Below are 13947 nucleotides of genomic sequence, written 5' to 3' on the forward strand. Positions count from 1 at the left end.
CTGCTAGGACCGTCCTGCTGGGTGTTGGTGCAGCAGGGCAGCGGCAGGTTTAGTCTTGTAGGACCAGCTCGCTCCCCAGAGGGACCGAGCCTCCCTGTGCCCGACAGGGGCTGGGCGCCCCTTGCCGGCCTCTTCCCTGGCAACAGCACTGTCCCCTCAGCTACTTCAATGTCGCCGTATCCTGGTGTCTCGTCCCAGTGCTGATTCACTTGGGCTTTGGAGGCTGGTTTTTGATCACATGTCCTGACCCAGGAAGTCTCAGCACTTGCGCCTCAGTGTCACTGTGCCATAGGGGACCAGGTGGGGGCTGGCCAGCAGGTCCAGTCTTGAGGGATGCCTCCTGAAGATGGGAATGTCCCCAGTGCATGGGCCCTGCAGACACTTACTTCCTCCCCTCCATGCGCACGGCGAGGACCCACCGTGAGCTCTGCCCTGCTTGCTTCTGCAATTTCAGCCCCAGAATGGAGAACAGCTCCACTTGTGGGGTTTAGATATGATCTGAGTGTCCCCAAGGGCCCAAGTGCTGGAATGTGTCCCCACAGTGAGGCACTCAGAGGGTGGGAGCTCGTCAGCCTGTGGTGTTTGGCCCTGGGCCAGGATCTGATGCAGGCCAGATGCAGTGATGGGGTACAGCCCACGACCCTGTGGCTTTAAGAGAAGAGGGACAGAGACCAGAGGAGACACAGTACCTCTCTCTCCTCATGCCAGCAAGGAGTCAGCGCCAGGCTGGTCCATTGAACCTCCAGAACTGTGAGCCCAGACTCAGCCCGCTCCTTCTGAGCCCCCCAGCCTGTGACATCAAGTCATCAGCAATAGAAAGGGCCAATAGGCCCCCTGGACCCTGGCGGACCTCCAGCAAGGAAGCTGGAGGGACAGTGGGGGTGCAAACTTGGCCTGGGGGACTGTCCTGCCTTCTCTTTCCTTGGTGGAGAGCCCTCGAGGAAGGCAGGCAGCGGGCCTTCTCAGCCCCATGGGAAGGGGCCACCCAGTGCCCCTCCTGGCCTCGCTGGCCCAGCCAACAACATCAAAACGTGTTGGGAATTTTAAAAGGCCACTCAAGAGGCTCCCCACCCGGAGCCGCAGCCCCCGGGCGCTAAGATGAGCACACCTCTGACTGTGGAAGGCACAGCACGGGGCCCATCCTCCTCCCGGGCACAGCTGCTACCAAAAGGCAGGAACAGTGCCCCCTTTCAGTTCTGATGGTGTCTGCACCCAGGGCGATGGCAGGAGGGCAAGCGCCCCACGGTGGGGCTCCCATGGTGGGGCTGACCCTCAAGGGCTGGGGTCTGGAACCATACTACAAGCTTGTTTTTATTGTTTATTTAAACACCAAAACCAAAACCAAGCTTGTGGTCTGACCACTTCTGTTGTCTGAGAGGTGGAGCAGGAACTGGGGAGTGGGCCCTGATGGTGGTGGTCTCTGGGGCTTGTCATGGGCAGAGGCCTGTCCAGGGCTGGGGGAGCAACAGGTGGAGGCCAGGCCAAGGAGTCTGGGGCAGGGGCAGAGCCAAGGGTGGTGGCTTCGGAGGAAAGTGGGACAACCTGGAGCACTGTCACACAATGGCTTGGTTCGGCAGCCCGTAGAGGACCAGGCCCAGGGTGGTGGAGAAGGGCTCCACACTGGGGACCGGCTGGAGGGGCACAGCCCTGTCCTGAGAAGCCTCATCTGTGGAACACAAAGGGAGCCCTGAGGGCCTGGGAGTGGAGGCAGCGTGTCCACCCCCACTGAAGGTCAGGGCACAGGGGCCTTGAGGGCTCCCAGCGGGCCAGACCCCAGCTCAGGCCCTTGTGAGCTCCACCTGTGGTGGCTCCTCTCAGGCTGCAGCCACACGAGGGGACAGTGGCAGGATGACTCTGCTCCCACCATATCCTGCTCTAGGTGGGCATGGCCCCAGGACCAGGGCTCTCGGACTATTCCACATGGGTGGGTCAGTTCAGCCTCACCATATCAGGGCCTTTCAGAACACCTAGGTCAGTACCTGATAGCGGGGATCACTTGGGCACTATGTGGTCTTGCTACCTGACTGGAAGGTAATGGCCATCCCTGCTCAATAGCCAGGAGCCTGGGAAAATGTCCAGTGCTATTTCTCAGGGCTAGGAAGGGTACTGCCCCACAGCACCCTGCTGATCCCTCACTCACCCACTCCTACTATCACTCATTTACGCACTCACTTACTCAAATTCACTTATTCACCCACTCACTCACCCACTCACCTACTCACCCACTCACTTATTCACTCACCCACTCACCTATTCACCTACTCACTCACCCGCTCACCTATTCACCTACTCACTCACCCACTCACCTATTCACCTACTCACTCACCCACTCACCTATTCACCCACTCACTCACCCGCTCACCTATTCACCCACTCACTCACCAGCTCACCTATTCACCCACTCACTCACCCACTCACCTATTCACCCACTCACTCACCCACTCACCTATTCACCTACTCACTCACCCACTCACCTATTCACCTACTCACTCACCAACTCACCTATTCACCCACTCACTCACCAACTCACCTATTCACCCACTCACTCACCCACTCACCTATTCACCCACTCACTCACCCACTCACCTATGCACTCACTCACCCACTCACCTATTCACTCACTCACTCACCCACTCACCTGTTCACTCACTCACCCATTCACTCACTCACCCACTCACCTATTCACTCACTCACTCACCTATGCACTCACTCACCCACTCACCTATTCACTCACTCACCCACTCACCTATTCACTCACTCACTCACCTATGCACTCACTCACCCACTCACCTATTCACCCATTCACTCACTCACCCACTCACCTATTCACTCACTCACTCACCTATGCACTCACTCACCCACTCACCTATTCACTCACTCACTCACCCACTCACCTACTCACCCACTCACTTATTCACTCACCCACTCACCTATTCACCTACTCACTCACCCACTCACCTATTCACCTACTCACTCACCCGCTCACCTATTCACCTACTCACTCACCAGCTCACCTATTCACCCACTCACTCACCAGCTCACCTATTCACCCACTCACTCACCCGCTCACCTATTCACCCACTCACTCACCCGCTCACCTATTCACCTACTCACTCACCCGCTCACCTATTCACCTACTCACTCACCAACTCACCTATTCACCCACTCACTCACCCACTCACCTATTCACCCACTCACTCACCCACTCACCTATTCACTCACTCACTCACCCACTCACCTATGCACTCACTCACTCACCCACTCACCTATTCACCTATTCACTCACCCACTCACCTATGCACTCACTCACCCACTCACCTATTCACCCACTCACTCACCAACTCACCTATTCACTCACTCACTCACCCACTCACCTATTCACCCACTCACTCACCCACTCACCTATGCACTCACTCACCCACTCACCTATTCACTCACTCACTCACCCACTCACCTGTTCACTCACTCACCCATTCACTCACTCATCCACTCACCTATTCACTCACTCACTCACCTATGCACTCACTCACCCACTCACCTATTCACTCACTCACCCACTCACCCACTCGCCTGTTCACTCACTCACTCACCCACACGCCTATTCACTCACCCACTGGCCTATTCACTCACTCACCCACTCACCCACTCGCCTGTTCACTCACTCACTCACCCACATGCCTATTCACTCACCCACTCGCCTGTTCACTCACTCACCCACTCACCCACTCGCCTGTTCACTCACTCACTCGCCCACTCACGTATTCACTCCCTTATTTACTCACTGTGCCAGGCTTCACACTATCTCACAACTAACTGCCTTCTGGGTGCTCATGTGGGCCACCGCCAGCTGTGATCATTCTGGGGTAACCCTCTTGGTCAGGGTAGGTCACCCCTAGTGTGTGGCTCAAAGCTTAGCCTGCATGTTTTCTGATCTCGCTGCATCCGCATGTGAAACATTTCTTTGCTGTTCCACATGCTGGCATCAGGGTCTGCTTGCTCTGATAGGTGGGCTTCATCTCATCTGCGAGAGCAGTCACTTCCTGTCCCCTCCTGAGACTGTGCCCATGATGCTGGGAGGCTGTGGGGACTCAGAAGCCTCGAGGTTTGTCCTGGAGGTTCCGTCTCATGGCTGGGCTGACTGTCCCTGCCCTGGGTGTAGGGAACCGCAGGCATCCCTGGGCTTTCCAGCTCTGTACTTCATGCCTGTGACGCTGAGAGGAAGTGGCAGCCCAGCGCTGGCCTGTTTCCCCCAGGGCTTGTGCTGGGTCTCGCCAGCCCTCCTCTGCAGAGGGTGCAGCGCCTCAGCTCGCACTGCCCGCTGTGCAGGCAGCAGCAGCATCCTGCAGGACAGCTCTCTCTCTCTCTGGTGCTCAGCTCCTGGCTCAGAAACCCACTTCCTCAGCAGAGGCAGGGGCACCTGTCCCTGCAGGGCTCCAAGGACACCACCAGCCCAGGTGGCTGAGCCCAATGACAGAGGCAGGTAGGGGAGTAGAATTGCAGGAGGGAGGGGCGAGGAAGGTGGACAGGTGCTGCCTTACCTGGCTCAGCCACCTCACTGCTTTCCATCTTCTGAAGGAGCCGGACGGTCTTCCCAATCGGCGTGCCCAGTGCCAGCAGATCTAGGGCAGAGCAGTGCCCTCAGATGGGCTGTGGACGCCTGGCAGGCTTCCAGGGCACCCCAAAGGGCTCTGGGCAGCCAGGAGTCCACTCACTGTCCCACAGGATGCTGGCCCGCAATGCATTGTCCTGCAGTGATGTTGGCCACTGGTTGGCCACGATGCTCTGGACCCCCACCAGGCTCAGGAGGATGGCAGTCTGGACAGGCTTCTCCAAGGACAGCTGTGAGGTGCTGTGGGGACCCAGCATTGAGTGAGGGTTGGAGAGGGTGGGAGGTTGCCCTGAGGTGGGCAACTCTGGATGACGGGTCCTCCCAGCTGCTGCTCCTCCGTCCCCGCCCCCTCAGCAGGCCCTGAAGCTGTGGCCAGGCCCAGGTTTCTGGAGAGTCCCTTTGCCACCCTCACTGCCCGAGACACTACCTCCTGCACCACTCCCCGGGGCCTTGGCAGGGGGCAGCATGGGAGCACATCCTGGAACCTCAGAGCCCTGTGGAGCTCTGTTGTGTCGGGTACAGGAATACTGTGTCCTCCTGCCCCGTCGCGGTGCCAGTGGGCACTCTCCCCGCTGGGCTCATGTGCTGCCCCACCCCCAGGTCCTGCCCGTGGGCAGGGACTCCAGGCACCTCTTGCTCTCCGAGACCTCCCTGTGCCTCTGCAGGCTCTCGTAGGACCGTGTCAGGTGCAGCAGGACCATCATCTGGCAGTCTGCAGGCACAACAGGGCCGGCTCAGCCACGGCCAAGGGCCATGCCAGCAGAGAACCCCGGAAGATTGCAGAAACACTGACCATCAGCCTGAGGCTTGGACTTCCCATCCAACAGGCCTTCCTGCTCACAGACCCATTGACCACAGCTAGGCCAGACACCAGGAGGTGGGGATGGGCACTTGGCCCCAACAGTTCCCTGCCAGCAGCATGGCCCCTGCCTCCTAAGGTGCTTGGAGCTCTGCTGTTCCACAGTGATGGAGGGCTCCGGCCTTCACCAGTGCAGAGAGGCCCCAGCTCTTGCCTGGGGTTCTCCCCTAGGTGTGTGGTAGAGGAGGCCACAGGGAGGGCCATGAAGGCTGATCAGAGGCCTCAGCTGGCTAGGGACATGGGACATTCTGGGAGGTGAGGCAGTCACTAGAGGACATAGACGACAGCCAGTCACCCTGGGCAGGTGTGCCCGCTGAGATGGGTGCCAGAGTCCAGAGTGCAGCTGGGCGTGACCGTCGGCAGGAACCCCCGTGGATGCAAAGGGGATGGCTGTCCACTTGCCCCTGAGGCCTGGCTGAGAGGGACTTCGGGGCTGTTTCTCAGGCCGCCTCTGTCAGGCCTGGTGCAAAGTGTTTCTTACTTCCTGCACCATCTCACTTGGAATCAGGCCCTCCAAAAGGCCTTGCCTGGACCCCTGCCTGGGATAAGGAATGGGCTTCCAGGTGCTCCCTGTGGCTGAGGCCCCAGTGACAAATTAGAGGGGTGGGGGTTCTGCTGGCCCCACCCACGTCTCCTGGTGCCTGCCCAGAGGCCATGGGGGCTGGAAAGGAGACTTGGGCACCAGGCAACTGTGGTGGCCACGGGCACCCTGTTGTGGGACAAGCATCCAGGAGCTGGCCATGCAGCCACATGTGGGCCAGCACATCTCATGAGGGCAGGAAGGGATACTCCAGAGGTCCCTGAAAAGGCTGCCTGCGGTCCATGCACAGCAATGGGTAGCCCCATGGGCACCCCGGCAGCTGCAAGCCCTCCGTGTGAGGGGTGTCCAGCCTGGTGTCCTGTGGTAGGCTGCACCCCTTCGGTGTGGGTGGAGTGTGGTACTGCACCCACAGACATGCTCCAGACACTGGGCCGTGCCTGTCACCTGGTTGTGCCCCCGGGAACTCCTCTCAGTCCACCTCCCCCCAACAGACAGTGTCCTTCCTTCCCCTCCTGCTGAACCGCTCCTGCAGTTCTGTTGGAGTCCAGTTCTGCACCCAGGGCACAGGGTTCCACCTGGAAGGCCCTCTGTTAATGGTGGATGGTGAGAGAAACAGCCAGGCTCCAAGCGCCACCTTCAGACTGGACGGGGTCTGGGGAGAAGAGCTGTCGCCCAGCCCTCCTGGATCCTGCAGCCCAGCCCTGGAGGTGACACTACCCCAACACTTGACCCTGGCCTCTAGGTCTGGTGATCTGACCTTGGGGCCTGAGAAACAGAGGAGGGGGCTGAGGACTGCAGGACCCAGGAGTTCAGGACCCTGTGGCTGCCACACTGGAGCAAGGCAAGCGAGGGCTGCAGGGCCAGGCAGAGGAGGCCTGACTGCAGACAGGAGCTTGTGGCTGGAGGTGTCAGAAGAGGGGGTGTGGGGCGGGCTCTGCTCTGCCTCCCAGTGTGCTCACAGTGCACCTGCAGGTCCTGGTGGGTCTGACTGTGGTGGAGGGCACTCACCCGGCAGGTTCATGGCCACCAGTCTCTCCACTAGTGTGTGGGACAGGAAGCTCTCCATCCCGTAGAAGAAGAACCCTCTGCAGCTGCTCAGCGCCTGCTCCCACTCTGCCTGGCTGCACGGGCGGCGAGAGGGGGTGCTGTGTGGCCAAGTGCTTGGGCCAGGCCTGCCCCTCCCGGGGATGCATCTTGAAGCAGGGTGTGTTCTCTGCCTTTGACATGCCACCCCACATCTGCCCTGGAACCCAGCTTATTTTCATTTTCCCATTGCCCATGGTGGCTTCTCTCCCATGGACTCCGTCTTAGAATGGAATAGACACTCAGTAGACAGGGTTGGCTCTGGAAAGTACTAGAAGGGGCTTCCTGGACAGCCGAGCCCAGGAGGTCAGGGAGGAGGCACCTCCAGTGTCCTTAATACAGGAGACAGTGGTGAGCCAGGATCCTCACCCCCATGCTCCTGCCACCTGGCCCACACCACACCACACCATCCACAGGCAGTGGTGCGTGGGGGCTTGTGGCACAGAGCAGCCTGGCCTGGGCACCGCAGTGCTCCCTCCCTGCCGGTCGCTCCTGGGTGTCAGGCCTGCGCCTTGGAGCTCAGACCCGGTGGAACCCTGAGGTCAACTCAGGACCCTGCTGGACCCCACCCTGGTGTGTGATCCTGGGGCTCCAGGCCCCCCCACCCCCAGCTCTATGCCTGGGGCCTTGGCAGGATAGACCTGGGAAGAGGAGGGGAGAGAAGGGGCTATGTGAGGGTGCCACAAGCGCTTGACCACTGGGGACTGGCTACTGGAAACCCAAATCCGAACCTTGGAAAGTTCTGATTTCCCAGATGCCCCGACCACCGCAGAGTGTATGTCTCTTGGAATCTTTCCAGAATATCCCGAGTCACAGAGACAGGAGTCACCATCTCTGCAGGGAGAATTGGAGGGAGACAAAGTCCAGGCTCTGACCCTGGGACCTCCAGGGCTTGGCCCAAGCCCTCTCACCTCCTTGACTGGGGGTCAGATGGAAGGTCAGCCCTGCCCCTCCCTTGGGGAGAGACTGCTAACAGCAGTCTAGCAAAAGAGAGAGAGGGCATGTTCTCTCTCTCTCTCTCTCTCTCTCTCTCTCTCTCTCTCTCTCACACACACACACACACACACACACACAGTGTTCAGAGCAGCAGGAGGCTCCAGATGCCATGTGGGGTCATTTCCAGGGGGTTGGAGGGGGAGCAGTGGCCTGGAGCACTCACCAATGACACTGATGCTCTGGGCCTCATCGAAGGGGTCTATGATGACTGGATCTCAGTCAAGGACAAGCAGGAGCACAGTGGGGGATCTCGGGCCAGGAGCACCCACCCCTCAAAGGATACACCTGAAGCCGTCTGAGTCAATGGTGATGCAATCTGGCGGGATGACCCGGAGCACGCCCTGCAACAACAGCCAGACGTGTTGGGGCCGTGGGCCCAGCGCCGCCCCTGCCCGACTCCCTGCCCTCATCCCTACCTTCACACCCTTCTTTGTGGGGCTTTTCCTCTTGAAGTCTCTGCTTCTGCCCTCCTTTTTCACTTCTGTTGAAGACAATGAGAGGAGGGCTGTGCTGCTGAGCCCTTGCAAAATCAGCAGGAGCACAACTGATTCTAATTTCTGTAAAGTTGGAACAGCAATAGTTTCTAAAAGGCAAAGCCTCACAGGGCTGGGAAAGGCCCTCAAGAAAGGACCAGCCTCCAAAGGCTCCCAGACTCACCAGCTGCCCATTTGTATAGTGTAGGAGGCTCTCCAGTGTGTCCTCTGGGTGCAGAGGCCTCTGTGGGAGGACTCACAGCCCTCCCTTTTCCATGGCCCCTCGAGGCTGGCAGATTTTCTTGGAGGCTCTGTGTAGACAGCTGTGTACCCAAACGGACCTTCCCTTCTCTGCTGCCAGGCCCTGGGCTCCCGGTGCCTGCCTGGGCCAAGCCGTCCAGCTTCTCGGGAGCTCCACCAGGGAGCGAGCTCTGGAGCCTCTAGGGTGCCACCAGCTGCACACGGCCCGAACCCTCAGGATCCTGCTGCCCCAGCCCCTGCAGGAGCTGTGCCTCTGCTTCCTGGGCCTGGAGCGGTGGCCCTTCAGGAATGCTTTTGTGGACACTCTCACGCTGGGGCTCCCCTTGCCATCCGGCTTCTTCCACGGGTGTGATCCCGCAAGCTCTGTCTTCACTGCCACAGGCACCAACGCCCGTCCTTCCACTGCCACTGAACAGTGCTCACGGCATAAACGCGCTATGAGTATCCACCCATCTCAATGGAGTGCTCAGTGACCGCCAACTGGCTGGCTGGCTTGATGGACACTGGGTCTCAGGGGCTTCTAGATCTGGGCCACGGCTGAAGAGCTGCTCTGCCTTTCTCATGCAGGTCTTGTGCTTTCTAACCCCAGGTAGATTCCTGGGAGTACAGTGGCCCGGCCACATGGCAGGCCACGCTGGACTGGGGGTGGAACCCAGGGTCTCTACCACTGAGCTACATCCCAGCCTTTTTATGTTTTATTTTGAGATAGGGCCTTGCTAAGCTGCTGAGACTGGCCTCCAACTTGGGATTCTCCTTCCTCAGCCTCCTAAGTCGCTGGGATGACAACCGTGTGCCATTGTGCCTGGCCTGTGTTTAACTTTTTAAGAGACTTTTCAGCTGTTGTCCAAAGTGGCTGGGCCTTTTATCATTCCCCCTGGCAGCGAGAGAGGGCTCCAGTCTCTCCACACCCTTGCCAATTTTTGTCATGGTTGATCTTTTCAATACTTGAAGATCTTAGTGTATTTTATTTGTCTTCTGATCCACACAGCAGGCTGCTCCTGAATCTGCATGTTCCCCGTGGGCCAGATCCACCAGCTGAGACAGGCGCTCTCCCACCCGTGGCTTCCCCTTGCTAAAAGTGCCTGGAGTCTCGCAGTCCTTCTGCTGAACAGACACCTCGCCTCCTGCCCTGAGCTTGTGCAGCTCCTGTGCCTTGCCCAGGGCCTCCCGCCTCTCCCTGCCACCTGGCTGGAGTGGGACAGCGAGGTGTCTGCACCTGGCTCACCTCACTTAGGCCACATGCTCTGGCCCCTCCACGTGGTCCCAGACAAGATCCCTTCTTTCTGCAGGGGCAGTGCCATGTGGGCCTGAGTGCGACGTCAGCCACTGGCTCCACACTGGCAGCAGGCCCCGTGTCCCGGCTGCTCTGAGCTGCATGGAGCTGCCCTCCACACGTGGCTTGGCCGCCCGCCCTCCCGCAGGCAGCGGTTGTGGCAGCTATGGTGGCACCTGGCCCAGTGGGTCTTTGCTCAGCCAAGTCTGGGGTGGCTTTCCTGCCCCTCCCCCAGGCACAAGACCTGAGCACCCGGGAGTGCTCACGCCTGTTCACGCCGGTCCCCGCCTGTCCCCGCTGCACGGCCCTCAGCGTGAGATCCAGGGTGTCTGCTTCTGTCTCTTTAGTGGTTGCCCAGGGCTTTGACTTTGCAGTCAACTTCAAGGGCATCCTTCCACCTTACACGCAGAATGAGAACATTCCAGAACACTCCCTTACCTCCCGTGCTCTTGCATGTTGAAACTCCTCAATCAGTATTATTTTCTTCTTTGTTTTTGCTCAAATCTTTTTGAAAGATTTTAAAACAGGAAGAACTCACGTATCTCTGTAAGTCCCCTCCTTTCCACCACGTCTGCTGGTGGGAGGTCTTTCCCTGACCTGTGGGTCCCTGTGCCAAGGTTGCTCACGCTCATCTGACCTTTGTCAGGGCCTCTCCCCTGGTTCCCTGTCCCAACTCCACTCACCCTGGTATCCCAGCTGCCGCTTCCTCTCACCCAGGGGACCCCAGGCTTTCCCTGGTCATCCCAGCCTGGCTTTGGCCTGAAAATCTGCAGGAGCACCCTAGGGCCTCCCAGGAGCACTTCGGGGCCTCCTTTGTCTCGGTCCGGGTCTCAGTTGTTTCAGTTGGAAGGGCAAATCTGGTCCTTGTTACATCATCTTGCATAGAAGCAAACGTGTAGTCTACTTATTTTGGTTAAATGTGGTATATACTGAAGCGCAACCTATGTGCCCAAGCTATGTGCGCAACCATGTCCCCAGAGTACAGGCGGGAGAACCTTCGCAGACCAGGAGAATCTGTGCAGACAGCACCATCAAATCCCGAATCCCCACGGCCATGCTCTCCAGGCCTCAGAGTGGCCTCCCCTGCAGCTGCCGTCAGCTAGCTTAAGTCTCTTCACATGGCTGGCTGCCCACCACCTCCTGGGACGGTGTGTGCGAAGCTCTTCCTCCCCCGTGTGGGCGGGCGCCTGTGAGTGAGCACAGCACAGAGCAGCACACAGTGGCTGGATGTGGCTGGGCGTGTTCTGAATGACCAAGCACCTGGGATGAGGATGCGACATTGACTCGTTGTTTATGGCAGGAGTTAGCATTCTCCTGTCTGGAAAGCACCTGGGACATTTCCATTCTAAAAACCAAACCCAGAGGTGCCTGGGCAGCTCTCACCTGGCTCCTCGCGGTGGAGGCGGTTGAACAGCATTTGGAGAGAGAACTCCCGCGACACAGAGGAGGCCGCCCCCTCCTGGAGCACGGAGAGTCCTTCCAGCGGCAGTTCAAGGAGGTGCTTGTCTGCCACCAGGATCACGTTGCTGGGACCCTCAGGCTGAGCTGCAAGGGTGGAGGGGACAGAGGCTCCTGGGGGGGGGGGCGGCAAGCCCCAGGGCTAGTCTCCTCAAGTCCCAGCTGGCAGCTGGGCACCTGGCCTGGCATGTCGGCGCTGAGACTTGGGAACAAGTCTGCCCTCAGCTGGGCTTGCAGAGAGACAGGGCTGCGGGGATGGCCAGGTCCCTGGGCTGTCCCTGGGTTTGACTGCAAGGCCAGGCTCACAGCTTGGGCCCGGAGAGAGCCTCCGTCACGGGGGGAGCAGGGAGCCTGGCTCCCTGCCTCGGGATTTCCACCCAGACGGATCCTTTAGAGGGTCCTGGGTAGAAGGGCAACATTACTCTGCTGACCCTGCAGCTTCTCCAGGTGACCAGAGACTGGGCCCCAGCTGGAATCCTGAAAAATACTGAAATCCTGCCATTGGCTGTTTTCATTTTAAAAAACCAAAAAAAAAGAGTGCTTGGGACAGAGCTTGGCCCTCCCTCCTGATGCCAGGAGCCAGGTAGAGGCTCAGCTCTCGGTGGCCCCTGGAGTGGAGCTCTGTTGCCAGCCAGGAGGGCAGGGGACTCCCGACCACTGCTGGAGACCCAGACCTCCCTCCCCAGGTGTGGGGTCCGCAGTCCGCAGCTCGCAGGACACTGGGTCCTGGCACTTCTGGGAACCAGAGTGTTTTTCGGGCAGTGTCAGTGACCACCCCTGTCCTTGCTCAAGGATTCTTTGTGGGTGACAGAAAAGCAGACAATGACATCTGCTGGGACAGGGTTGTGAGCACAGCCAGATGTTCCCCAGGTTGAGGAACAAGAAGTGGGCCTGTGGGAAACAGGGGCAGGGCCTGGGAGCCCCCAGTGGCCAGGCCGGGCAAGGTGAGGGTGGAGGGGCCTCTCCTGTGAGCTCTCTAGGGTGGGGTTGGCAGCACTCTCCTCCTGTCCCTCCCTGGCCTTCCCCGCCCCACAGGGCCTATGGTCCATGCCCGTGGCTCTGGGCACCTCATGCACAAGGGTGGGGTGCACCAGGGTGGGGCACCCCTCTCAGCGTGCTTGACAGCTGCTGTGCACAGAGCCTCCAGGGCCTCCCCACTCAGCCTGGCACCCAGGGCCCCGGGGGGCCTCAAGTTGAGGCCAGCAGATCTGTGTGGGGCTCCTGGTCCACCTCAGCTTTCTCCGGCAGGAGGGTGAGTCCCAGCCCACCTCCCCCCTTCCCCGCACCACAAACTCCCATGGCCTGCCCGGTCTCCCCTGGCACCCCAGCTCCCCAGGGTGCTGGGGCCTGCACCACTCCACACACCTTGTACAACAGACGTTCTCCGTTCTTTCTCTTTGCCCTTTGACTTCCCTGGGTCAGTCACAACCACAGGCATCTGTGTTCTGAAAGCCAAAGCTTCGCATTGAGGCCTAAAAACCAGATGACACCACACGCAGAATAGAAGAAGTGCCCCTCCGGCCTGTGTCTTGACAAGGCCGTGAGAGCAGAGGCTTTCTCACTGTGGTGGGGGTGGTCTTCCTGGGCCAGGGCTGGGCTGGCTTCACAAAGTGTGAGCAGAGAAGGGCTCAGGGGGATCTCTGTTCTGCTGGCGGAGTGCCCATCCCCCCAACCCCCTGGTTTCCTCCCAGATTAGATCTGAGGGGCCAGACCTGGACCCCGGGCCAGCTCCTTCTCCCTGCCATGTCCAGCCTGGGGCTCACAGGCGTGGCAAGGCCCTCCTGCCACATGCCAGTGCCTCTCTGGAGAAGGAGTCTGCACGGTCCCCCTCTGCAGTGGCAGCGAGCTCTGCAGTGCCACGGCCTCAGACCTGAGTCTCCAGGGGAGCAAGATCCAAGGAGAGAAGCCCTTGGCCCCTGCTACCCTCAGTGCCCCTGTTCGTGGGGTTCCGGCGAGTCCTGGGTGTTGGAGCTGGCTTCCAGGCGGCTGGGCTGGCCCTCGCATTCCCGCGCCCGCACCTCTGCGTGGGCTCCCAGGAGGATGCACGGAGCCCCAGCTCACACTCCACACAGGGGAGGCCCCCATTCGACCTCGCCCAGCCCTGCCACCGCCCCAGGGAAGTGGCCGGACATGCTCAGCAGCCAAAGGCCACACAGGCACCTGGACTCAGGGAGGCTGAGCAGGGGGAAGAGCGGCTTCAGATATTCCTCCATGAGCGCCAGCACGCCGCTGGTCCTCTGCTGGCTGCTGCCCGGCTCCTCAACGTGCGGGCTGTCTGATTCCTGCCTCAACCCAAACCACAGCCTGCCATCAGGAGGGCTGTCAGGGCCCCACCCCACCCAGGTCAGCCGAGAGGGAAGACCCACGGGAAAGGACCTGGCTCCTGTCCCTCCG

General features: G+C 59.7%; 1 protein-coding gene across 1 annotated transcript in view; it reads right to left on the reverse strand.

Moving 5' to 3' along the window:
• Window positions 1-1305: 1305 nt before the first annotated feature.
• The window catches only part of Cfap46 (cilia and flagella associated protein 46), an 82524-nt gene continuing 69882 nt past the window's right edge, over window positions 1306-13947 (reverse strand). Inside the window, exons 49-60 of the mRNA XM_046448811.1 lie at window positions 13714-13835; window positions 12919-12998; window positions 11479-11640; window positions 8505-8569; window positions 8372-8429; window positions 8252-8296; window positions 7824-7926; window positions 7018-7130; window positions 5240-5321; window positions 4713-4849; window positions 4539-4619; window positions 1306-1666 (exon numbers count right to left, since the gene is read on the reverse strand). Of these exons, the coding sequence (XP_046304767.1) occupies window positions 1554-1666; window positions 4539-4619; window positions 4713-4849; window positions 5240-5321; window positions 7018-7130; window positions 7824-7926; window positions 8252-8296; window positions 8372-8429; window positions 8505-8569; window positions 11479-11640; window positions 12919-12998; window positions 13714-13835 (1161 nt within the window). The 3' untranslated portion in view covers window positions 1306-1553. The remainder of the gene's footprint in view (window positions 1667-4538; window positions 4620-4712; window positions 4850-5239; window positions 5322-7017; window positions 7131-7823; window positions 7927-8251; window positions 8297-8371; window positions 8430-8504; window positions 8570-11478; window positions 11641-12918; window positions 12999-13713; window positions 13836-13947) is intronic.

This window comes from Marmota monax, unplaced genomic scaffold, assembly GCF_021218885.2.
Source record: "Marmota monax isolate L192 unplaced genomic scaffold, Marmota_monax_Labrador192_F-V1.1 WCK01_AAM20220418_F8-fsc00076, whole genome shotgun sequence".
Lineage (NCBI taxonomy): Eukaryota > Metazoa > Chordata > Mammalia > Rodentia > Sciuridae > Marmota > Marmota monax.